General features: G+C 34.4%; 4 protein-coding genes across 10 annotated transcripts; 2 read left to right on the top strand and 2 right to left on the bottom strand.

Moving 5' to 3' along the window:
- The first annotated feature begins 1,516 nt into the window (after positions 1–1,516).
- On the top strand, positions 1,517–11,384 carry LOC107901349 (ubiquitin-like domain-containing protein CIP73). Of its 5 annotated transcripts, none has more exons than XM_016827307.2 (16): positions 1,517–1,747; positions 1,925–2,093; positions 2,542–2,659; positions 4,319–4,399; positions 5,597–5,712; positions 5,814–5,885; positions 6,255–6,395; positions 6,537–6,606; positions 6,705–6,883; positions 7,088–7,252; positions 7,366–7,437; positions 7,521–7,650; positions 7,729–8,142; positions 9,665–10,038; positions 10,241–10,318; positions 11,138–11,384. In XM_016827307.2, the coding sequence occupies exons 2-16, from the start codon at positions 1,971–1,973 to the stop codon at positions 11,144–11,146; spliced, it is 2,142 nt and encodes a 713-aa protein (XP_016682796.1). In that variant the 5' UTR covers positions 1,517–1,747; positions 1,925–1,970; the 3' UTR covers positions 11,147–11,384. The 5 variants fall into 5 exon arrangements, with proteins under 5 accessions (XP_016682796.1, XP_016682795.1, XP_016682793.1 ...); XM_016827306.2 differs by having other exon boundaries at positions 5,811–5,885; XM_016827304.2 differs by having other exon boundaries at positions 5,811–5,885; positions 6,234–6,395.
- A 1,796-nt stretch (positions 11,385–13,180) lies between these two features.
- Positions 13,181–15,526, top strand: LOC107901350 (putative glycerol-3-phosphate transporter 5). The gene is made up of 2 exons (XM_016827309.2): positions 13,181–14,498; positions 14,811–15,526. The coding sequence occupies exons 1-2, from the start codon at positions 13,547–13,549 to the stop codon at positions 15,353–15,355; spliced, it is 1,497 nt and encodes a 498-aa protein (XP_016682798.1). The 5' UTR covers positions 13,181–13,546; the 3' UTR covers positions 15,356–15,526.
- Positions 15,527–16,164: 638 nt separating this feature from the next.
- On the bottom strand, positions 16,165–20,340 carry LOC107901352 (probable protein phosphatase 2C 27). 3 transcript variants are annotated; one of them, XM_016827311.2, is made up of 4 exons: positions 19,836–20,340; positions 18,210–18,410; positions 17,239–17,450; positions 16,165–17,011 (listed from the first exon to the last, which is right to left on the bottom strand). In XM_016827311.2, exons 1-4 carry the CDS (start codon positions 20,010–20,012, stop codon positions 16,450–16,452), a joined length of 1,152 nt encoding a protein of 383 aa, XP_016682800.1. In that variant the 5' UTR covers positions 20,013–20,340; the 3' UTR covers positions 16,165–16,449. The 3 variants fall into 3 exon arrangements, with proteins under 3 accessions (XP_016682800.1, XP_016682799.1, XP_040951138.1); XM_016827310.2 differs by having other exon boundaries at positions 17,239–17,456; positions 19,836–20,216; XM_041095204.1 differs by lacking the exon at positions 19,836–20,340 and adding an exon at positions 19,011–19,787 and having other exon boundaries at positions 17,239–17,456.
- A 2,380-nt stretch (positions 20,341–22,720) lies between these two features.
- Positions 22,721–24,201, bottom strand: LOC107901359 (40S ribosomal protein S11). Its single transcript, XM_016827318.2, has 6 exons — positions 24,031–24,201; positions 23,909–23,949; positions 23,702–23,802; positions 23,284–23,428; positions 23,107–23,196; positions 22,721–22,988 (listed from the first exon to the last, which is right to left on the bottom strand). Exons 1-6 carry the CDS (start codon positions 24,040–24,042, stop codon positions 22,898–22,900), a joined length of 480 nt encoding a protein of 159 aa, XP_016682807.2. The 5' UTR covers positions 24,043–24,201; the 3' UTR covers positions 22,721–22,897.
- Positions 24,202–25,204: the final 1,003 nt, after the last annotated feature.

The following is a 25,204-nucleotide window of genomic DNA, read 5'->3' as shown; positions in this document are numbered from 1 at the left end:
ATTTGTACACAGGCTGTGACACAGTCATGTGGCCCAAATTTCGAATTGTACATGGCTTGGCCACACGACCATGTTTCTAAGCCACACGGTTTGGGCTCTATCACATGGTCGTGTGACCCCTATTTCCAAAATTTTTAAAATTTTTTCATATTTTTCTACTTTATTTCAAATTAGTCCCTGATTGTTTTCAAACTATTTTTAAAGTCTCGTAAGCTCAATTTAAGGCCTATAAGTGTGTATTTATGCTATGTTTAATATGTGGATTGAATATTGATATTTAAATTAATGTTTGAATGGTTTAATGATGTTATTTGAGTTTATATGTGTCATAATACTCCATAACCCAAATCCGGAGACAGAGATGGGTTAGGGGTGTTATAGGCACCAACTGTACTCTTGTGGCATCCCGTTGGATGCATCCCTCTAGATGTGGTTTATGCCAACCATCCCTTGTGACAACAACATAAAAGTTCTCAACATGGAAAATTCAGACACATTGGCCATCCCCACAAGGTTAGTGTAGTGGACATCGCCCCCTAAGGTTATCATAGTACTTCAATATTCGTACACCCAAATAAAGAAGGCATGCATTACTCTTCTTAAAAGGAATCGAAACCGAAAAACAAAGCAATTGGTTGGAAATCTGGTCGAAAAATAAACTAGAAGAAAACCGACAAAATCTCACTAGGTTCAATTCCTAGGAAAGATTGGAGGGGTTACAAACGATCCTGCTTAAAACCCAATCTTCTAGACAAAATTTTCCTCCCGTGTAATTTCGCAGAACATCAAAATTTAGAGACTAGAAAGAAGCTATTTTTCTTTTGTTGTGTTCTTTGAAAAATGAGGATAATAACCTCCTATTTATACAGTTTTCTAAAGGGTAAAATGGTAAAATAAAAGTGTTAGTTTTCAAGAATAATAGAGGATTTTTCTCAACAAACATATTTTGAAAATATTTTTTGTAACAGTTAGAGAATTTTCCGCAATCGAAAATATTCTTTTGCATTACCAACACTTTATGAATTTTTAAAGAATTTTTTTTATATTTTAGATCTTTTAATTTTTTTTCATAATTATAGATTAAAAATTTGAAAAAGTATCAAATTAAATATTTAACTATAGTTCATAAGTTAAATTAGATATTAACTATTGAATTAACTTAGCATGTCAAATTAGATATAAACTTTTAAGTTAACTTGTCATGTTCTTTTAAGACCATAATAACTATTAAGAGATGAATAAACAAAATATTATAATTCGATAACGTTTAGTGTATAAACTTTTATAGTTCAATCGAAAAAAAATAATCATAAATTGTTATTTTTATAATTTATCCTATATAAATAGATATTTAAGATAAATCAAATTGGTAAATTATATAATTAATTTTTTTATTTATTATAAAATTCATAATTTTGATTATTTAATTAAATATTTAAGATAATATAAATATAAATATAAATATAAATATAAATATAAATATAAATATAAATATAAATATAGGGTTCAGCTTTTATTACACCTTATTTTTTTGTTCATTTATTTCTCTTTCGTCTATCATCATCTTCCTCCTACCATCGTCCCTCTTCTCTCTCTCTCTCGTCTCTGCAAATCAGTTTTTTTTTTCCTTCTCTTCTCATCTCAGTTCTCACCCACCGCCGTGTCCGCTGGTTTCTGCCGGATCTGACCTGTATCCCGTGTCGGATCGTATCGACACGGGTACTGCACCCCAAATTGCCGAGTCCAGGTAACGAAGGTCATATGCTTGTTATTCATGGGGAAAGTAATGCGAAAATTTAGTAGCGCGATTGACTTTTGACGTGCTAATTTGTTTCTTTTATTTCTAATGAATGCTTAATCAGTACTTATGAAATTTTCTTTTGTTCAATTAAACATAAAACATTATTTTTTGCCTCCTTTGAAGGTTCATTGTTTTCCTCGATTACGGGTTTTTGTGTGGTCAGAGGAAAATGGGAAGCACCAGTGCTCATAAAGTCCCCAGTGATACAGAAATGGAAGGTTCTGAGGCCACGATAGAAATAAAAATAAAAACATTGGACTCTCAGACTTATACTTTGAGAGTGGATAAACAGGTAAGTTACTCTCAGTTTGTTTTGTCATGAATTAACCCAAGGTCTGATATTGTGCTGTTGTAAGATGTTGTTCAGTTCACCAATTACAATTGGTTAATGCATATTTACTTACAAGTTTTTCTGTCCAGCACCTTTTTTTTTTTAATATTTTGTGACAAATCTTGGACTTTGCATAGAATCTTTTCTTCATTTCTTGAAGAATTTGAATTGTTAATGTAAAAATGTTGTCTAATTTTGCTAGTAGCAGTTCACAAAAACTTTGATATGATAGCTTCCTATGGTTACCATGATTTTTCATGGGTAGTTGAGGTTTTCTAATCTTTAACCTTTTAACTTCCTTCTGATTGACTTGCCACTTATACTAGCATATTTGTTCTAAATTTTATACGGTTAATTCTTTAACCGTTGTGCTTTGCATTTTTGTTCATTGTCTCTGTATACTTTACAGATGCCAGTTCCTGCACTAAAAGAACAGATTGCTTCTGTAACTGGTGTGTTGTCAGAGCAACAACGGCTAATCTGTCGTGGAAAAGTTCTAAAAGATGATCAGCTCCTTTCTGCATATCGTATCCATTTTCTTTTCAATATTCATGCTGATTTGTAAAGTGGCTACCAGATTTTATTGATTTTCTCAGGTGTAAAGTTGTTCCATTGTATTTATTGCTGCTATTTTTTCTTTTGCAGCAAGTCCCTCTCATTGGGACCTAAAAGAAATTTTCCAAATGCTAGTTCACTTCAGCCTTACACAGATAAGGGGTGGAAGAAGTACTGAATAATATTCTATAGGGGGTGGAAGAATTCTGCCAAAGAGGAATTTGGTTTGGTTTTGGAGTCTGCTGATCTCCTGAAAGTATTAAAGACGCATTGTAACATCTCCGCTATCCTCTGAAAGTATTAAAGACACATTGTAACATCTTCACTAGATTAAGGTTTTTGAGATAGTCCTTCAGTTCGGTTTTGTTTTGGACTCCATTGATCTCTTTTAAGCATGACAAATTGCAGCATCATCACTAGATAAAGGTTCATGAGGAAGGGCTTCAGTTTAGTTTTGTTTTGGACTCCATTGATCCCTTGAAAGCATTAAAAGACAGATTGCAGCATCTTCACTAGATATAAATAAAGGTTGATGAGGGAGTGCAAAGAGGAGAAGTGAAGTTATAGAGTCATATGATGAGCTCATCATGTTCAACAAGAACTTATGAAGACATTTAGATCTTCTCCTAGTTGTGTTCTTGCGGGACTCAGCCTCATTAGAAAGTTTATGAAGGACAACTAAGTGAAGAAAGAGGTAGGTTTGAAGAAGAAGATGGTAAGCTGAGTTTAAGAGGAATGGTGAACTTAATTGAGATCATCTTCTCCTAGTTTTCGTCACATGAACCTTTCTTCATTTAGATCTTCAAACCAGCCTTTTCTTCACTTAGTTGTCCTTCCAAACATGAACCTTTCAAACATGAACCGTCTAGCGAGGCTTAGTCTCCCAAAAACCTAACTGAGGAAGATCTAAATGTCTTTGTATGAACATGGTGGGCTCACCATATGACTTTGTAAGTTCAGTTCTCCTCTCTGCTCTTTCTCATGAATCCTTATCTAGTGAAAATGTTGAAATGTGTTTTTTAGTACTTTCAAAGGATCATTTGAGTCCAAAACAAAACCAAGTTGAAGCACTTCCTCGTGATCTATTTAGTGAAGATGCTGCGATGCACCTTTTATGCTTTCAAGGGATCAGCTGAGTCCAAAACAAAACCAAACTGAAGTGCTTCCTTATGAACCTTTATCTAGTGAAGATGTGATGTATCTTTTGATGTTTTCAAAGGATTAGTGGAGTCCAAAACCAAACCAAACTGAAGCACTTCCTCTTGAATCTTAATTTAGTGAAGATGCAGTGACTTGTCTTTTAATGATTTCAAGGGATCAACGGGGTCCCAAACTAAAGCACTTCCTTTTGAACCATTATCTCGTGCAAATGTTGCGATGTGTCTTTTAATGTTAGGTCCTTCTGGCTATAGGGAAGGGTGGAATGGGTCATCTGACGGTTGAAATTTTCTCCAATTGCAGTACTTAATACTTACAATGTAACTAAATATTAATTGGTTTTATATGGATGACTTTCTTATGCTTGCTATTTTTTGGTTGCTGAATAGAAATTGGATTGCATTATGGAATTTTCTTGCATCTTTATCTGTTTCAAAGTTGGAATATGAGTCAAGTTTCTTAACTTGAGATAGATGTCGAGGATGGTCACACCTTGCACCTGGTGGTCAGGCAGCCAGTTCCACCATCATCTGATGGCTCACCATATCATTCAGGTTTTGCTGCACTTTACGATCCATTATCACCTGTTTTTTTTTGGTACAAACATAGCATAAGCTCATGTTTTTCATTGGGGGGGGGAGAGGAAAATTAAAATTTGTGTGGGCTTTAGGCTCCAGTTTATAAGGAAAAGCCTTTTGTCATTTGCTAGTAGCTTTAAATTTGATGATTTGCTGGTATTGGCCCTAGTTAATGCTTGATAGGTGTGAAGTGCCCGACTCACCATGCAATGCCTTACAAAAGTTAGTTTTGGTTCATTGTTTGCCACATGTTTGAAATGAAGTATTGGCCAATAAAGGGTTATATGTTCATTATTATTGTCTGTTGATATAAATATGGTTTTACAAATAAGCATGCCTCCTTCAATGCCTACCCCCAACATGTTTTCCTTTCTTATGAAGACTTTTAACACTAGTAGCTGCAAAAACTAAAATTAGATCATTTTGACCTTGATTTGACAAGCGCATGACCTCATGCAAAAATATTTTGGGATGTGCTTCGACAAATATTAAAAGAAAATGTGTATACGACGCCTACCCACCATCTTGCTTCCTTAAGAGATAATGTCAAACAAGTAGAATCTGAACCGAAAATGTTGCCTTTGTGGTAGATGTGATCATAGTAACCTGGTTGGAAGATAATGTTGATCCAATTTCCAACGGTTCTGCCCTGAAGCAATGAAGTTCCATGAAATAAGATCAAGCCATTTTTTTGTGTATTTTTTTGAGGTTTTGAGGCTTGATAGTGTTAGGGTGGGTTTGGATGGGCGATTGGGTGCGGTGCGTTTAGCCTACTTTTTGTCTTACGCTACAGTGTTCTTACAGTATCTAATCTCACCGCTACCGCTGCTTTTACACTAACCGCAGGTAAACGCACTGCCCATCCAAACTCACCCTTAGTCAATAAAGAATGATTTCCAACTGTTATGCTGTTCAGAGATTAAATTGTGGTAGCTGATGTTGAATGATACCAGATGGTGGCCAATGTCATTCTTATTATTTGAGTTACCAAAGAGCAATTCTTACACAAGCATTATTTCTTTTATGTTCAGTGTAAACCTGCGATCTACTTGTAACAGATATTAGATGATAATTTGGTTTTGTAATATTAATTTAATATGAATTGCTTATGTTTCTGAAAAGGGAGAAAAGTTGGTTAAGATTGTTATTAATACTTAGCATTACTTTTTGCAGCAAATGATCCTGCGTCAGGTACAAGTCGTGGTCATAGTAATCATGCCCCAAGTTTTGTCATAGAGACTTTTAATGTGCCTGATCAAGGGGATGGGGTTCCTCCTGAAATCAGTCGGGTAATTTTGGAATTGGATGTAAAATGGAGAATATTTCTACAGGGAAATATATATTTATGACAATTTCTTTAATTTTAATTTGTTTCTTTCTTTCTCAGCAGATTGTTTCTGCTGTTCTTGGCTCTTTTGGGTTCGCAAATATGGCAAGTGGAAATACTCGGAGTGATGCCAGGGTGAGTTAATTTTTCAGTATTAAGTAATGACAGTTATTTTGACGGTTGAACTAATGCTTGTCTGAAATATGATGAGGGTATTTGTGTAAGCTTTCTATGCTTTGGCACACAACAAGTAACTTAAAAAGGAGATCCAAAACAGTCAAATATTCAAAATTCTTAATTTTCAGGGTCCATTTGTAGGTCATGTCTTAACAAGATGGAATGTTGACAATCTCTTAGAGATCATGGGAAGTCTTGAGTTTTGTTTTTCTGTAATCCAAAGGTTTTAATGTGCTTTAATATCTGTATCGTTGTTTATTTGTTCCTAAATTCATATGATTTCTTGGGAATTGATGGATACCTAAGGATCATGGTTCACAAAGACAGGAAAGAACGTCTGGTGGTAGTGGCATGCCAGATTCATCCCAAGCTCAAACTGAGCTAGCCAGCATGACAAGTCAATCAGATAGAGCCCATAGTGCTTTTGGACTTCCAGCGGCGGTTTCCTTGGGGTCTATGCAGCCTCCTGTGAGTTTGGAATTCGTTAACTTTCTTGCTAATTTGTCTGTCTCCTTGTATGTCCCAAGTGGATTTGTTCGTGAAATAAATCTTATGGAAAACCTATTTTTGGGCTTTAAGTTATATGTTTAATTTTCTTCATGTTTGTAGGTAATTCCTGATTCTTTGGCTACATTGTCCCAATATCTTAGTCATATACGGAACGAATTTGATGCCCTTGGTTAGTTTTTCTTTGATAAAAAAGTAGTTATATTATCTCTGTCAGCTACCAGAAAGAATAATGGTTCATTGATGATTTGCAACTCATCTGAGTGCCAGGTAGAGCTGGTGGAAATGATTCTCAGACAGCTCCCATGAGTAGGACTGGATCTAGAGATTCTAATTCTGCATCAAATTCAGGAACTGTACATGAAGGTCTTCCTACACCTGCATCTTTGGCGGAAGTGTTACTCTCTACCAGGCAAATGCTCATTGAACAAGCTGGAGAAAGTGTACAAGTGTGTCCCTAACTACCTTTTTAGTTTCTTTCTAAAAGCTGCATGTTTATGTAACAACTTGTCTTCTTGATGGAGATGTGAATACATCTGCTGGTGGAAATGAAAGATAGAAAAAAAAAAGGGGGGGGGGGAAGGCGGAGTTGTCATGGCTTGATTTTTTTCTTATGAGTTCTCAATTTTTTGTTTTATTATGCTGACGGACAGCAACTTGCAAGGCAACTGGAGGATCAAGTAAATGTGACTGACCCCTCAGCACGGCTGATTGCACAGACCAATGCATTGAGAACCGGAGCTTTACTGCACAACCTAGGCTCACTTTTACTTGAGCTTGGTCGTACAACCATGACACTACGCTTAGGTCAAACACCAGTAAGATAGTTTCATTCTGCCTCTACAACATTTTAACTCCTTTTGACATAATTTGTGTTCTTTGTAGTTATAACTGCTCACGTGTTTCTTTCTTTTTTCTTTTCTTTTTTCAGTCTGAAGCTGTTGTTAATGCTGGCCCTGCAGTTTTCATATCCCCTTCTGGTCCAAACCCTCTCATGGTTCAGGCAATGTTCTAACAGCTTAACGAAACCCTCTTATTTGATGTCAATGCTTTTTGGTTTATGCTGATTGATCAGTATGTTTTTAGGCTCTTCCTTTTCAACCAGGAACTAGCTTTGGTGCCATCCCTGTGGGAACTGTCCAGCCTGGATCTGGTTTGGTTAATGGACTTGGGACTGGGTTTGTTCCTAGGCGTATTGACATACAAATACGAAGAGGTATGGAATACCTAGCTATATTCTGTGTTTTGATGTGTATTTTGTATTGGACCAGAGACTGATGGTGTATACCATAAGGTTCATCAATGGCAACACCGAATACTCGAGAGGAACATCCCCCAAACCAATCAGGTCAAAGCAACCAATCAATGGTTTCTGACAGTGAGAATCGTAGCAGTCAAACAACTTCAAGGGTCTCAGATACGCCATCTTTTGCTGGAGAATCTGGAGTGCGGGTGGTTCCTATTAGGACCATGGTTGCTGCTGTACCTGCTCCGTTGGGTCGCCTACCTTCAGAGTCTTCTGGTAATTCTGTGGGAGTATACTACCCATTGCTTGGAAGATTACAGAACATAGCTCCTGGACACGTAAGTGGTGAACGGGGACCTCAAGCATCTGGTGAGCATCCATCTTCTGGTGCTCAACCTGAGCTGCTTCGAATTCCTGAATCTGCAGTGCAACATCAAAGTTCAGAAGAGTCTGCAAGAGATGGTAATATGATAAATCCAATACTTTGCCATACTAGTGACATTGTATGTTCTCGTATGGATAAAAACTCTGTTTTGAACTTTTTGCAAAACATGGTAGAATTTTTCATTGGCATTGATGCTGTTGGAATTTGTTGTTCAATGCCACTCCTACCTTGTACCCAATTGCCATTCCCATGTGGAAATTGGGTTTTTCCTTTTTTTCATAGTGTTACTGTTTCCTTGGTGCTGTCAGCAGGTTGTTTGTTATTCCTTTTTTTGCCCTTTTTCTCGCATTTTATAGTTTTTAAATTTCTTACTATTAGGTCCAAGAGGGGGTGAATTAGGATTTTAAGAACCTTTTTTAAAATAAAAGAGAAGGGAAGAAAAGCTTTGACAATTCAATTTATAGTGGTTCGGCACCAGTTGCTTATCTCCACTGCATTAGTATACCCCAACTAAAGATTTTCTAATTTATTACTTTGAATTGTACCTTTCAAGGAAAAGGTATAAACCTTTACAACCCCTATTTGCTTTTTTAGGTAAGATAGAACCTTCACAAATAAACCTCTAAGAAGGTAGGTGTTCACAGATTTGGCTCACTAGAACTATGTGCAAGAGAATAAGAAGAAATAAAGAATTAAATACTATTCTCTTGATGTGGATGCTTGGATGTTTTCTTGTGTCTTGAAGTGTTGAAGAGTATTTATATCAAAGAACTCTTTTCTAGCTGTTGCAATGTAATAGTTTGAGTTGAAAAAGTGCCACTGCAACTTAGTGTCTATACCTACTAAGAGGATATCGATATTTCCTTCAAAAAGTAGCAGTTAGTTACCGCTGTAACACCCTAAGTATCGATATTTTTAGGCATGTATTTGTACCTCTAGAGCATATATCTATACCTCATGAACAAGTATTGACCTTTCTATTTTGTTCCATGGCTACTGATTTGCCATGTATTGATACCCATACTCCTAGTATCAACACTTAGCCACTAAGTTGCTTTAAAAACACTTTAAAACAACTTGTTATTAACTCAAAAACATTTGGTATAAGATAAAACACATTTAGATTTAGATCACGTTTTTTAATATTTTAAGGCTTTGAAAATGTTTAAAGATATTTTCAATAATATTTTCACTAAATAACTTGGTAATAAATTTTATCTTAAATATTGTTATATCAAAAGCTTGAGACATTAAAGCTAGCACTTACTTTGGAAAAGTGTTCATTTGCCTCCCAAATTTCCCTTTTAAGGTATGCAAAAGTGCTGTTTTGAGAATATATACCTTCTAGCAGCCTTTTAACTTGGGAAACACTTATTGCTTTTCCTTTTTCACGTTTCGGGAAACACTTCATTAATATTAGCATGCACATTCTATGCTGCTCTTCATCTTTTGTTAGTTTCTGCAGTTTGGAATTTTCCATGTGAATTGACCAAAAAGTTAAAAGCCAAAAGGGGGAAAATGACAATGGAAAAGGAAAGGTGAAGTGTACCAGGAGGCTTACCTTTCAAGAATTGACCATCAAGCTGCTTCCTGCTGCAGGTTCATTACCGAATGCTAATTCAAGACAACAGGAGCGTCCTAATACACGCAGTGTCAATATCAGCATTCTAGCTGCTGGCAGAACTCAAAACAACCAAGACTCTGAGAGACAAAGTCCTAGTAATGTTCTTCAGTTTCTAAGGACAATTTTCCCTGGTGGTGAAATTCAGGTAGAGGAAGCGAGTTCACAAGGAACAGCTAGAGATTCTGTCCGAGGGCAAGCAGAAGCATCCAATGTTGCTCCAGAAGGTGAGACAAGTATTACTAATCAAGGGGTGTTTTTATCTAATTTGCTTCATCAGATCATGCCATACATATCTCAGCATGCGGGTTCACAACGAAGTACTCCCGAAGAAGCAACTACTTCTGCCCCGGTGAGCATGCTTCTTGTCCTCAGTTATTTTCGTAGTGGTTGATATGGGTCTGGTTTAAACCATGGATTGCTTCTTTGATTGAGGTCTTGCTAATTCTTTCCTTGCTCAAATATGGATGAAAAGTTAATGAAAGTATAGCCATTGGGATAAAACATAATTTTAAAGTGAACAATAATGATGCCAAATACTGCTGCATTTGCAGGCTGACCTCTCTAGTACCGGGAATTCACGCAGACCAAATGACACTGAACAAAATCCACCGAACTCGAAACGTCAGAAGGTACTGGTTTAATTACTTCTGATGTCTATTCCATCTTTTTCCTTTTATCATAGTCCCTGCTACTGCTAACTTTTTCCATGTCTCACTTAAAATTATTGACAAAACCCTAAACCCTAGTAATAATATATGGAGGTTGTGGTCCATGAAATTACGTGTATGGTATTGCATATTGGTACATAAGAAGCTAGTTAAGGCAGGTCTAGTTGTGCAAGAAAGATTAGATGCACGATATGACACATGCAATGCTTCTACAGCACCAAAAAGGAAAAAAAAATAAACACAAGTAACTTGTCAATAGCAAGGTTACTAGTTTGAGTTTTGACAAAATTGTATGAATTTCTCATTATTTTGGCCATCTTATTTCCAAGTTCTTGGGTGTGATTAAAAAGATTTTAAGCATGTAATTATTATTATTTTGACTAAAAAAGAGTTAAAACAGATATTAATGTATGTCTAAACAAGCTAACTGCACCCCCAATTCAGAAGTCATGGTATAATATCTGAAAAACAGCATTTAGGAGAGGAATTTTCAAGGTTAATGCTAAATTTGCTGCGAACTAGTTTAGTCTTTAGATTAATTTCAGTTATTTCTTTCAAGGAGTCCAAGGATGTACCGAACTTATGTACTTAGAATCTGGGCTTGGTCTAAATTTATGGTTCCTAAGCAAATACTGTTTGAAAACTTTATTCCATTATGGAAAAGGGTGCATTGGTTGCATTTGTGATGTAGTGACAGGTCTTGAGAAACATTTTAGTCTGATACCAGATGTTTAGAATTTGTCAATCATATACCAAGGAAATCACTCTTTTTCTTCGCAGACGGAGTAACTTATCAAGAGGACGATTTACCGAAGCTTCCCGTGGTTATGAAAATTCGTAATTGCTGATTTGAGAACTTTATTGGTATATGAACAGCGGCATGACTTATATGTTAAAATGTGGTAATATCATGGTCCTTTTTATTGCAAAAATGAGATGACATTCTATTATTTATATTATAGGGGAAATTTGTAGTCACATTTTTTTTGGTTTTTGACTTTTATAACATAGTAGTAATGTTGTTTTATTGAACTGCCACTTTACCTCTTGTCTAGTCCCATCTATCATCTACCTTCACTTGAGCATTAATGGCATTCACCTTCTTCTCCATTCCTTGTATATTTTGGTACATCCAGTTTGCATACAAGTAGCATGTGTTGGTCAGTTGAATTTAAATAAAACTTGGAATATCAGTAACTCAAACCTTCCTGAGGTTGGAAGACTCTCATTCCTTTTGAAATCTTGAAGAAAGAATTAATTCTATGCTGTTTTCTCTTTTGTTAAAATATGTTATTAGTTCTTGTACTTTTTGAATATTTAGAATATAACATTTATACACGGTTAAACTTTCTTGGTAAATTCAATTTCATTATAACACCAATTTTTTAACTACATGGTTACCATGTTTGTGTTTTTTTTTTTCAAAATATCACATGAATAAATTTAACAAAAAGAAAAATTAAAATGTGCAGAGATTAAATTCCTAGAAATAAAAACACAGGGGTTATGGCATACTTTTAAGAATCTTATTCCTAGGTTTAGTTTCATTTTTTTCTTGATTTTTAGGACAAGTTGGTTAGTTTGATTGTGTTCTGTTGTTGCAACAAGAAGATGTCTTAAAATATGTGTTTAGAAGAGTCTTCGATTAATGGGAATCTTGTTAAAATCGGTAGCCTACATCTAGTATTGCTCATTTCTTCTTCTATTAATTTTCAAAGTATTTTGATATAATAATTATTCTTAATTAAATTAGATTTGAATCCCTTGATTAAATAATTAAAAATTAATTTGATAATCTTTAAAATAAGTTCAAGTGTTACAAATACTTAAAAATAAGTTTTAAAAAATGTCTTTGTTTATTACAGGTGCTTTTAAGTAATCCTAATATGGTTTAAAAATTAAAGTGTTTTCTAAATCATTTTAAGGTTAAGTATTGATACCTATTTCAAACAATGTTTTTAGGTGGGTTAAGTATCGATACTTAAATATCAATGCCTAACCCAAGTATCAATACATTTAATAAGATATCGATACATGGGTAAATTAATAGCTAGAACATAATCTACAAAGGTAATGTATCACTACTTGTTTTTGAGATGTTGACACCAGCCTTGAAGATATCTTTTGCCACATTATGGGCATCGATATCATTGCTTGCAAGGTATTTTAAATGCGCGAATTTAATGCTTCTAATAGCTAGGAATTCTCTCCGACAAGTCTAGATTACAAATTAATAATAAGATAAAAATATGTTCTTGCAATTCTTAAATGTACAAGAAATAAATTCTCGAGTTGAGTTGAAATTTTATTTTTTTAAGTGTTTATTTATAATTGAAAGTGCCTAATATCGTAAACCAAGACCTATGATTTATTGTTTGTTTTATTTCTCTTACTTGTGATATTAGTAAAAATAAAATTAAGGAGATTTTGCAAGTTACATCTTTGCCTTGGGAAATTTGAAAAAGGTTATATTATATGTAGTTTGTTCCCTGAACTTGTTTAAAAATATGTAGTTGGTATCTGAACTTTTTATTATACTTAGTTGGTACATGAATTGGTACCTCTATTTTAACATTGTTAGTTTGTACTAATATGACATTGATAGCCAATTAGGTAGTGACACGTGATAACTTCTCAGTAGCATAAAATTAAAATTTTTCTAAAAATATTTAAATTAATAAAAAAAGAACTATTTTTTGTTGAGGTTCATGCTTGGTGTGAAAAAAAATATTTTTAATTAATTTATCTATTTTTAAAAATTTTACTTTTAACTTTTAAAATTTATACGTGTCATGCAGTATATTGATAAGTTGTCATGTGTCACCAACAAATTAATTATTAGTGACATGTCAAAATTAATATTAATACAGAGTTACTAAACTAGGTGATTTAAAAAAAAATTCAGGGATCAATCCAAAAGTCAACCTAAAATTCAGAACAATGGGAAATGAAATGTTGAGATGGCTAACAGGTTTGGCAGTTTCAGCCTTGAGGTAGTTCAAAGACTCCATTGGATATCTAATTTGTTGTCCTAAAATCCCATGTTTCTTCATCTCTAACCAAACTCTCTTCTCCTTTTTCTCTTTAGCTCTATCCTCTAATTCCATTCCCACATCGCATGAAAGATTGTTTTGTTAAAAGAATTTCAGATTTCGAAGATCGAAAATTCGAAATCTTTTTCCTTTCATAATGCGATCTTACACTCCAAGCCTAGCTCCTGGATTCACCCTTTTCCCTTCCCTAAAACCTCCCCACACAACCCTTTTCTTCCACCAAATCTTCGTCTTGATTCTCACTTTCTTAGCCTACGCCTCTTTCCATGCTTCCCGGAAACCCCCCAGCATTGTGAAAAGCGTCTTAGGACCCACTGTTCAAACAGATTCTACCTCTAACAACACCGGATGGGCCCCGTTCAACGGCCCCGAAGGAACCCATCGGCTGGGTGAGCTTGATCTTGCATTTTTAACATCATATGCTATAGGGATGTATTTTGCTGGACATGTAGGTGATAGGATTGATTTAAGGCTTTTTCTTGTGTTTGGAATGATGGGTAGTGGCATTTTGACGATAATTTTTGGGTTTGGCTATTGGTTTGATGTTCATTTGTTGGGTTATTTTATTGGAGTTCAAGTTATTTGTGGGGTTTTTCAATCTATAGGGTGGCCTTGTGTGGTTTCTGTTGTAGGGAATTGGTTTGGGAAGGAGAAGAGAGGGTTGATTATGGGGGTTTGGACTTCACATACATCTGTTGGGAATATTATTGGGTCTGTTGTGGCTTCTGGGGTTTTGGAGTTTGGTTGGGGTTGGTCTTTTTTGGTGCCCGGGATTTTGATTATTGTAGTTGGGATTTTGGTTTTTTGTTTCTTAGTGGTGAGCCCTGATGATTTGGGGTTTGAAATGATGTCGTCTGGAAAAGAGATTGAGATGTGTGTGGGGGAAGAAAATGTGGCGAATTTAGAAAAAGTGGAATCAGAGGAAGCAGGGTTGCTCGAGAACAAGGATTCTGATTCCCTGGCTGCCATTGGATTCTTGGAGGCATGGAGGTTGCCAGGTGTGGCACCATTTTCTTTCTGCCTCTTCTTCTCCAAGTTGGTGGCTTATACATTTTTGTATTGGTTGCCCTTCTACATAAGACACACAGGTACTTGTTATCACTTGGTGCGATTATTATTTCAAGAGTTAACTTGAGTTGTTTTAGTGTATCCAAAGGAAATTTCTCCAGAAATGCATTTCAATAATATGGCCATGGCAATAATTGTTGGTGCTAATTTTAAGTTAAGCATTTCATATATTTTAAGTGTGGCGACATTAGCCCGATCTCAGATGGTTATCTATGAAGTTATATGCTGTAGGGCCTGAGCATGTTTTAGATGCTTTGAATCTGTTACTGCTCTTTGATTAGCTAAAACGGTGGATGTTTATTTATTCTTGCAAATTTGTGTTGGCATTGTAGCCGTTGCAGGAGTGCATTTGTCCCATAAAACTGCTGGGATCCTCTCTACAATATTCGATATTGGAGGAGTCTTAGGTGGGGTGCTAGCAGGTTTCATTTCGGATGTCATTGATGCTCGTGCAGTTACTTCGGTTACTTTCTTATTACTATCAATTCCTGCACTCATTTTGTACCGGATTTATGGAAGTGTCTCTATGGTTACCAATATAGGATTGATGTTTCTCTCTGGGTTGCTAGTGAATGGGCCTTATTCACTAATTACAACAGCTGTTGCTGCTGATCTTGGTACCCAGGACTTGATTAAAGGAAACTCCCGTGCATTAGCTACAGTGACAGCAATCATAGATGGCACTGGCTCTGTGGGAGCAGCTCTTGGGCCCCTTTTGGCTGGGTATATATCCACTAGGGGTTGGAATAGTGTATTTCTTATGCTAATTTTTGCTATATTCTTTGCTAGTATATTCTTGGTTCGTGTTGCAAAAACCGAGATTGGAAGGATGGTAAGTGAGGGGAAAGAGCTTGGTAGTAGTGTGACTGCAAGTTGATGCAGTTTCTCTAGGCCTCTGACTGTTTAGAAAGCATCTTATTAGGATACAGGCATACAGAATATGTTGTTGAAGTTTTTTTTCATTGTACCTCAATCTCAATTGTATTTCATTCTTTTATACACTGAAAATCTTCAGTTCATATATACATGTACCATAATTTTTGTATCAGTTCATTCCTCATTTTACCTATATTAGATCAAAGTTTGTTCTCTTTGAAATGTTGTAAGCCGTGTTCTTAAATCTTCAATGAGATTTTGGCGTCTTCTGTCCTGGTAAAGAAGATTAACAATGGAACCATTCATCTCTACGTTTTTGCACAAAGAGAATTCTATTTGCAGTCTTGTGATACGTTGCTGTGTGTGTTAATGCAAACGTGCGTATAAAACTGTCATGTCTATCAAATCCGTTATGGTAGTATGGAGTTGGATTACAAGTTACACTGACTACTTGTAATTTATGTATTCTTATCAGGTTTGAATTATTTTTTCAAGTTGTTAACATATTTAAAATATTATATAACATTTTGACATATTTTATGTTACTTCATTAATTGTGTTGTATTGTTATATACATGTGTGTATATACATTCCGTATTAGTATTGTATGCAGAACAACACAAATAGGTCCAAAATTATTACTTGCACCCCAGATATACCCAACAAGCTACAGGAAGATCCATTCAGGTGCCATCTTTAGCTCAAACAGGTAAGACTATCAACTTCTTTGGTAAGAAACAGAGGATACCCAAAAGGATGGCAATTAAACTGTCAAAAGTTCAATACTAGCACAATCAAGAAGATGACAAATGTTTGCAAAGAATATATCTTCTTTAGAAAATAGTACAATAACAGATTTATTTCTGTTTATAGTCTGCCTAGCAGACAAATCGATTCTGTTCATCAAATTATCCAAAGCTTCATTTGAAGCCAATAAGAATGATCAGGAAAGAAAATCTACCAAATTCTGAACCCTAATTCCATGATTTGATTCTTTCAAGTTTTCTTTTGTTCTATTGGTGAATGTTCATCATTAACTAGTTGTCTCCTTTGTGTACCAACCATGTATTGAGTGTAAACAAATGTAATAGAGTTCTATCCTTCTAAGAGGCATTTAAGACTCTGAAGCCCCTCAGCAGAAATGCTTCTCCTGACTCTTCCCCTTTGTCTGACAGAAGGTTGAGGTGGCTCCAAGTGAAAACACACCACAACAACGGTCAAATTGTCTGTTGCTCCTCTTTTTATTGCTTCTTCAACTATTTCTTTGCAACATAATTTGACATCATTGTGCTCCTGGAGCCGCCGCCTTGTGAAATCTATGGCATTTTGGCTGGTAAAAACGTCCCATATTCCATCACTACCGATGATCAAAAACTCATCTTCCTTAGTCAGTGTTATCATTTTGAGTTCTGGTTCAGCACTTAGGGGGCCAATTCTCTCACCGGTTTCCTTCATACCTTCAATGTGCCAATCGCCTAATGCTCGGGTGACCCCTAGTTGACCATTCAGATAACCATCATCAACGAATCCACCCAGAGCCTCGATCCGCCTTCTCTCTTTCATGCAACAGGGCCTATGATCCTTTGACATCTCTATAGCTCTTCCATGCCATGACAGTACCGCCCTAGAATCCCCAGCATTTGCCACAAGTAAAGACCTGTAAAAGGTAAGATATTCCTTTCAAGCAAAGCAAAAACCATAAAATTTATTCTAACATATAGCAGAAACAAATTAGAAAGTGTCCAGATTATACACACTAGAAATCTCAACTTCATTCACTTCGCCAAATTCAAATGCATCAGATTTTCTAATGTAACCTGTCTCAATGTCTATCTTCATTTTATAGTTGTTTTTTCCAGCCAAAAAAGCTTTGGAAGTGCTTACCTCCCAAATATCATTGCAGTGAGAACAGTAGTGCCAGAAGCCAGTGATGACTCGAGAGAGCATGACTTCGCAAATGCAGCATCAGTCTCCATGAATGACCTGGTGACCGCTTTCTCAAGTTCCAAGGGAAAATCAACATCCTCAACAATAACTCTAGGCAAATGATCACGGACAAAATGAGATGCATCCTTTCCTCCGTGCCCATCAAAAACCTGCTCCTTTTATGTCAATAAAGAGAATGCTTATGTAATTCCTGGGAGCCTATTTCTCTCTTATGGTATATTTAGTGTGATTCCCGTGCATTAGTTTTGGCTGCAAGAATGAGTTCTAATCTAACAGATAGCTATTCAGTTAGAGGTCATTTTTAAATAGAAAATAAGTAAAGAAGGTCTCCAACAAGAGTGTTAAATACTGCCTTGTATCTTCTTCTTTTTTCCCTTTTAACAATTCTGCATCAAATTCATCATGCATCACTTCTGTACATCCATGCTTTGTGTAGACTATACAGCTAAACTAAGAACATAACCCATAAAGAAGAGAATACCACCAGTGTTTGATGGCTCCAAAGCTGAAAAGATTAAACTGATCATTGACTCATGCTAAGTTTATATGCTAAGAAAAGATGTTATAATTGTGTTCAGGAACACTAAATTTAGGATTATATCATTTTCAGATTCATTCAAATGCAACTTTTAAGACAGCTAATGTTAAGAACAGAAGCTGCAGTAACTTTCAAGTTTGAGTCATTTGTTAGAGATGACAAAAGCACATTTGTCTTTCCAATTACATCAGTTGCGTGAAAGTAACTCACGTTTATTCCTAGATCAAAGAGTTGAACAAGAATGTTTAATTTATCTCCGTATTCTAAAATAACCACAAATACATAAGAAGAAAATAGTATTAGAGGCAGGGATATTGGAAAGTTCAACATGCCAATATATAGAAGAAAAAGGGATAGTTTATGAACTTACACCGTAGAAGGAAATAGCTTCTTCACTCACTAAATCACAACCAAAATTCTTAGCCAAGTCTGCAATGCATATATGAGTATCCTCCATATAGGGACGACCCCCAATGTCAGACCACTCACCTGACCGAAGAGTGGGGATAAAATTTGTTAACAGGTCAGTTTGTCTTTCTGTGGTAACTGAGTCCTCAGAAATACTTTCCAGCTGAACGAAATACAAATAAGGAGACTATCAAAAAAAAAATACCATAAAAGAAACATGAAGAAGCATTGTCAAGGAAGAGAGAGCTATAATGTATAAATGAACTTAGTCCTGTCTGGATACAACTGCATAAGATATGAATATGTTGATTCTACAAAATTTGATAGCACAATAGAAATTATAACTGCTTTGCACACAATTCTGAAAATGATTGCACCAGCAGGAGGCACCACGGATTGAGGTTAAAAGATAAAGAAGCCGTAAACATATAATAATAGTGTAATAGCATGCTCACCAATTCCATTGACCAAAGAATATAAAGCTGAATTCTGAACATACTTCAACAAAGTAAATATCAGTGTGTATATGTTCAATATTCGAAAATTTTAGGAACAAAGGCAGATCATAAGCTGGCAAGGGCGTACCCTTCATGCAACATCTAGCTACATCCTTGTATCTACAACCAATAAGAATTTTTTTCACCCTAAAGAGATCTTTGGCCATATAAAATCAATATTAATAGTCCTTTAATAAAAGGAAGAACAAGAAATCTAATTTACATGTGTGTTGAATTGGTACCATAACCAAACACAAACAACATACCTTATATGATTTTATAGGTTAGAGTGTCAAAAGAAGTCACTTCCTCTTTGTCCTAACATTATCAGACCCACTTCTGATCAAAATTGAATATAACAAAATTTGCAACTAGGAATACATGATTGATGAATCTGACACAAAACTGAATATAAGTAGCTGATGGAACTTTGATAATCCATCAAAAATGAAATTATGACTAATGAGTGATGATCGAAGTACATATATACACGGAAGAAAATGTTATACGCCTACTTGCAATAGGTCATCTTTGTGGGGTTTATCTCTTCCACCCTAATAACTACTTTTTGGGGTCAATCATGTAGCACAGCTGGTGATGTTAGCATTGCAGTTTTCGCCCCAAGGCTCGGATAAGTTAATGCAAAATAAGCCATACAGGGCTTGTGGAGCATGATGGATTATTATGTGCCTAACTGCAAGGTATGAGGCTTGATTTCCATATAGAGAGTATGGGTTAGTGGGGTTTATATGCACCTAGCTTCTTCCGGTCCAAGAGCTTGCTTTTGGGATGTAATTCTCCAAGGTCCATATCACAAACAATTGAAATTGGCTATAACACAATTACAATAATAGCAACAAAATTCTCAACTTAAAAGCAGAAAGAACCAGAACCCAGAATAGAATAATAAGAAATTGTCATCAAAGCAACATTCTTTTGAGAAACCAAGAACACAAACACAATTCAATCAACAAATTTCTCAACTTCAGAAAAAAAAAGCACCAAAAACAGAATTATAAAAAAGAAATTGTCATCAAAAGCAACAATTCCTTTTTCAAATGATTACAAGAAATGGAAGTTAGGATATTAACTCTATTGCTGCCACTGAAGACGTCTACATGTAGAGGAGAGTGTTTAAGAGACCAATTCTCCATCTGTGTACACAAGAAATCACCCCAAGAAAGCAAAGAGCAAGACGTTTTGGTGTAGTAGTTGTCATCAAGGTCGTCTATTTCTGGGGTGACCTGCTCTTTATCTTTAACACGCATGATGGTTGATAAGCAAAAGAAAGGGTAAATTCTGAGTGAGCTTTTTTGGTTTTGTAGTTTTCCTGTTTCAGCTTCTGAGCAAGTTGTTAGACGTATCCAGGTTAACCAAGAAAACTAAGAGAGAGAAACAATCCGCTGCGAATTTCTTTACAATATATTGCATTTGGTTCCAGGAGCCCCTCCCCTCATTAATAACATATTTCTTATTATATTGCCTATAATTATTGAACAGGTGCGAATTCAGTTCCCACCATTGATGTTGATGACTACGCAGCGCTTTCAATTTAAATTTAAATTTATATTTAAAAAATATATAAAATATTTTACTACTGTACTCAAAACATAATAATCAATCAGTTATTATAATGTTGACAAAGTAACAATTCCAAAGTGTGGCTGAAAATTACTTGTGTTTGGTTGGTATGGGGGTTAGGTTTTCTTTTTCTTCTCTATTTCAAATATTTATTATACTTTATATCAACAAGGATATAATCAATGAATCTTAATAAAAACATGTGTTAATTGTGAAAATAAATTTGATTCAATTTTTGTAAGCTATTAATATTTTTACTGATGTACTATTTTATAATTTCTTATTGCATTATACAAAAAATTATGCTTACTAGTAGAAAATTTTTTAGATTTTTTTTTCAAAACATGTACAGTTGAATTAAAATTAAAGTTTTAGATTTTTAATTAGATCAAAACTAAGCTTTGAATGAGCATAATTGTGCCAAACAAAAGTTCGTCCATCACATTATATGATGGATCAAAATTTATGTGCAAATTTGAAATTTATCCCTTAATTGTATATTACTTATTAAACAATCTCATCCATATATATTGGATTTATGGCAAACCAATGATGTGGATGAACAAATATATTTAATAAAAATTAATTGATGTTTAGTTGTAATGGTTAAGCTAATTGTTTATTATACCTGTTGTTCTAAGTTTAAATCTCATTATGATCAAAATTTTATTGATTTTTTATACAAAATGAAAAAAATACCCTCATAAAAGTATAACTTAATTTGTATATGAAAATGTATTTTAGTAATTTCATAACTAAATTAGCGTTCAGTTAACCCATATTATCAATTTCCAATAAAAACTTCAAACACTTGGAATTCATTATCCTTTCAATTTGCGTATAGAATTTCTTTTTCCTTTTTCTGGTGATATAATTTTTAAATTTTCAAATGATTGAGTCTTAACTTAATTGGTGTCGTTGTTATTATAGCAATCGAGAGGACATGAATTTAAATGTTTTTAAACGCGTTTTTTCTCTAATTTAAAAATTGAAAAGGAATCATAGGTAAATACAGTATAAAAAACCTTTAATTCTCCCTCATTTTTAATACTATCTTAAAAGTGTAGAGGGGAAGAGTGTGGACATAATCTGTAATTTTCCAATCCCTGAAGGTTAGGTACCTATTCTTTCTTTTTCCTTTTAAAAGATTTTCAATAAGCAAAGGTTAGGTACTTAAAAAGGGAGACTCCACGGTGGTTTATTTATAAAAGAAATGTGAATTTCATGGTGCTTAAACTTTTAAATGTAGGTTTGTATTTTATATTTGCAAGCTAACATTTTTTTATTAATACCTAAAGTCAAGGGGCGTAGTTAGGGGTTAGCAAAATTTCGAGTCATTTTTATTTATTTATTTTATAATTTTTAAAATTTTAAATTAATAAAGATAAAATTACACGTTAACCTTCTTGAAAATGATAAAAATTTAATTTAAATTTAAATTTAATCCCTTAAAATAATTTTCTTAGTCAGATTCGACGTCGACACCAAGCTAAGTGCACCACCTAATAGCAAAACTAACAGTCTTTAGCTCCCATCCATAGTGGCCTCCTCCTTTTGGGTGGCACCATCAACATATTCCCCTCACTCATCATACCTACCAATGTTAGTATTGTTATTTTTTAATAAAAATTTATAATTTTAAAATTTTTATAACTTTGTTTTTATAATTTTCTTTAAAAAAATTTAAAACGGTTTAATTAATTTTTTAAAATTTATTACTAAAGCTTTTTTTGTAATATTGTTTAAATCATATCAAACCAGCCAATTAAACTGATTGGACAGAGAACAAGTCTGGGGGACACCAATCTGAAAAAAAGCTTTGAATCGATTAAACAAGAAACCAACAGAAACCAATTAACCTGACTAGAAAATCAACTGAAGTAGCTAAAAACCAATTGAATAGACAATTGAACGGGTTGGATCATTTTTTCTTTTTCAACATTTTAAATTTTAAAATTTTTAATAATTTTTAAAACGAAACGGGTGGTTTTTAAAAAAAAACAATTTGACCGGTCCAGTTTTAAAAAAAAATAGCCTTTTTACCTTTAGCCTTATTAGTTTCAAAATTTTCTAAGCTACTTTCAATAAAAAAAAGTAAGACCAAATTGAATAAATATGTAAAGATTGGGAGCTAAATTTATTATTATACCTTATATATAAACACTGCTGTTTTGCTCACTCATCAACGAGGCTAATTTGCCCATTTTTTAGTAGACGGGCTAACATGCAATCCAAAGTATAGTACAGGGGGTTTTGTGATACTTTCACCACACATTTGCACAATGGATGCCCCTCGCCAATTTACAGAATGTCTTCATTTGTGTATAGAGAACACCAGAAATTTCATACATAATCTAAGTAAGTGATCAGAGTGATTCTTCAGAGAACAGGATCATACTAGAATAGGGGATACCTTCAAAATTCCAGTTGTCATAACTAGACAAATCCAAACATAACAAGTAATAGGAAAGGAAAAACAAAAACATAAAAACATCTAATAGTCCCAGGTTCTTCATATCTAGAGGCAGTTCAGGGATTTTAATGTCTTCTCCTGATTGAAAACACTTACACCTCACATTCCAGTGAAAGCTTTCTTCCCTCCACCAGAAGATCCAGCAGGAATCACTTTCAAAACATTGAACCTCACAGTCTTTGACAACGGCCTGAAATTAGAAAATACACGCAAATTACAAACAACCAAAATCACCTACAAACTAGCTGTAAAAACAATTAGATTCATAGACACTAGACATATAAAGTCATTCGGTTTAGGGGTTTAACCTGCATTGCCCGATAATGACATGATCTCCTTCCTTCACACGGAAGCATGGAGAAATATGTGCAGGGATATTTGAATGTCTCTTCTCGTACCTGAAAAAGGAAAAATAAGTTTCTTCCAACAATAAAAATCATAAGAAACTTTATGGAAAAGTAGAGCAGAATGAAGCCGGATCATGCCTTTGGTATTTCTTGATATAATGAAGGTAATTCCGTCGAACAATGATTGTCCTTATCATCTTGGCACTATGGCAAGTACCGGCTAAAATGCGACCCCTGATGGAAACAGTGCCGGTGAATGGGCATTTCTTGTCGATGTAGATTCCTTTAGAAATCAAATATGCAAAAACATTATTTGACTGAACTCTCAATGCACAGAAATACATTCTACATAGTCCTTCTCTAGGTGTTAATCAATTAAATCATCTTTATTTCCCATAAAGAACACTGAAACATATATGCATAATATAAATAAAGGAATTATAAATAAACATGATACTAGTTTCTAGGTAGAACATTCAAAGCTTAAATAGATTTTGCATAAATTGACCATCCATACCGCCCAAAACACATTTTAAAAGAACAAATACAAACCTACCTTCAGTGGCTTCACGAGGGGTTTTGAAGCCCAAACCAATGCTCTTCCAGAAGCGGTTTCCTCCCTTTCCTGGTCTCTTCCCTTTCCCAGATTTCTTGGAGCTGAAGTAGAAACAATATCATTAAAAACCCACCTAAACTCCAAAAAACCCAAATCCGAAAAAATTATAAAGGCGAGAGATTTTTCATGGTTTAGTATTAAGATCACCTTAAAAACACTTTGGGTTGCTTTAGAAATGCCTTCTCGGTCTGCAATCAAAAGAAAAAAAAATGAGAAGCAAAGAAGATAAAAGAGTGACAAAGGAAGAGAGAGTAGATAGGCGGGTGCACCTGCTCCGCCATGGTTGATCAGCACTGTGAAGAGTGTGGCGCTGCTGCTGCTAGTGCGGGCAAATGAAAGAGATTTGCTGGCTGTGAGAAAACCCTAAGCTAACTAATAGATCCGCTTTCGTAATGATGAGTTTGGGTCAGCTTATCAAAATGGGCCTCCACATTTACATTATTTGGATAATCCAAATAATTGGTTCAACTATACAGATAGTCACCCAACTATTAAATATTTTCATTTTAGGTGGACAAAATAAAAAAGTTTGCAATATAAGCACCCACGTTATATAGTTCGATCATTTTGGTCATTTCTATTAAAATCACAAACCACAATTGATGTGGCAGTTAAAAAGAAGGGAGAGGAAGAGGCATTTTTTATTTTTAATATATATTTTAAATTTATTATTATATATATTTAAATTATTCATGTATTTTTATATATTTCTTCGAATTTTTTAGAATTAGGATCAAATTGAGAAAATTTATAAATTTTGAGAGTTAATTTGTTAAAATTATGACTAAATCGATCTAGTACGTAAAAGTTAAAGGCTAAATTTGTTATTATACTGGGTTTTTAACTGTCACGTCAGTTTGTCATTTGTGACTTTAACGAGAATGACCAAAATGACCGAACTATGTAACGTGGGTGTTTAAATTACAAACTTTTTATTTTGAGTGCCAAAAATAAAAATTTTTGATAGTTAGGTGACTATCTGTGTAATTTTCCCTATTAAAAAGAAAGTCATAATTTCTCTAAAATTTGAAACCAAAGTCACGACTTAACAAATTTAATAAATCTTGTTTCATAATTTTAAATTTTGAAAAATATAAGGATTAAAGTTTATCAAATTAAAGTATAGGAATTAAATGCACAACTTTTACAAAATACAATGATTAATGGTAGAATTGAATCAAAATATTTTAATTCCACTTGTGAGATTAAAACTCGTGGCCAGCAACTACCCTTTAATGAGCCTACAGAAGGCAGACGATTAGTTATTGGGCTCGATCCGGTAAATACATTGAGAAATAAATAAAAAAACACACGCTAATGTGTAAAATGACCAAAACCCCATTCTTTTACAAATGAATAAATATTATTTTGATGGTATTTATATATGCCGATGAATCTAAAAAAATACATATATATGATGAGAATCATGAAATTCAAACCCAT

Source organism: Gossypium hirsutum, chromosome D06 (genome assembly GCF_007990345.1).
Source record: "Gossypium hirsutum isolate 1008001.06 chromosome D06, Gossypium_hirsutum_v2.1, whole genome shotgun sequence".
Classification (NCBI taxonomy): Eukaryota; Viridiplantae; Streptophyta; class Magnoliopsida; order Malvales; family Malvaceae; genus Gossypium; species Gossypium hirsutum.
This window is presented reverse-complemented; position numbering and strand designations above follow the sequence as displayed.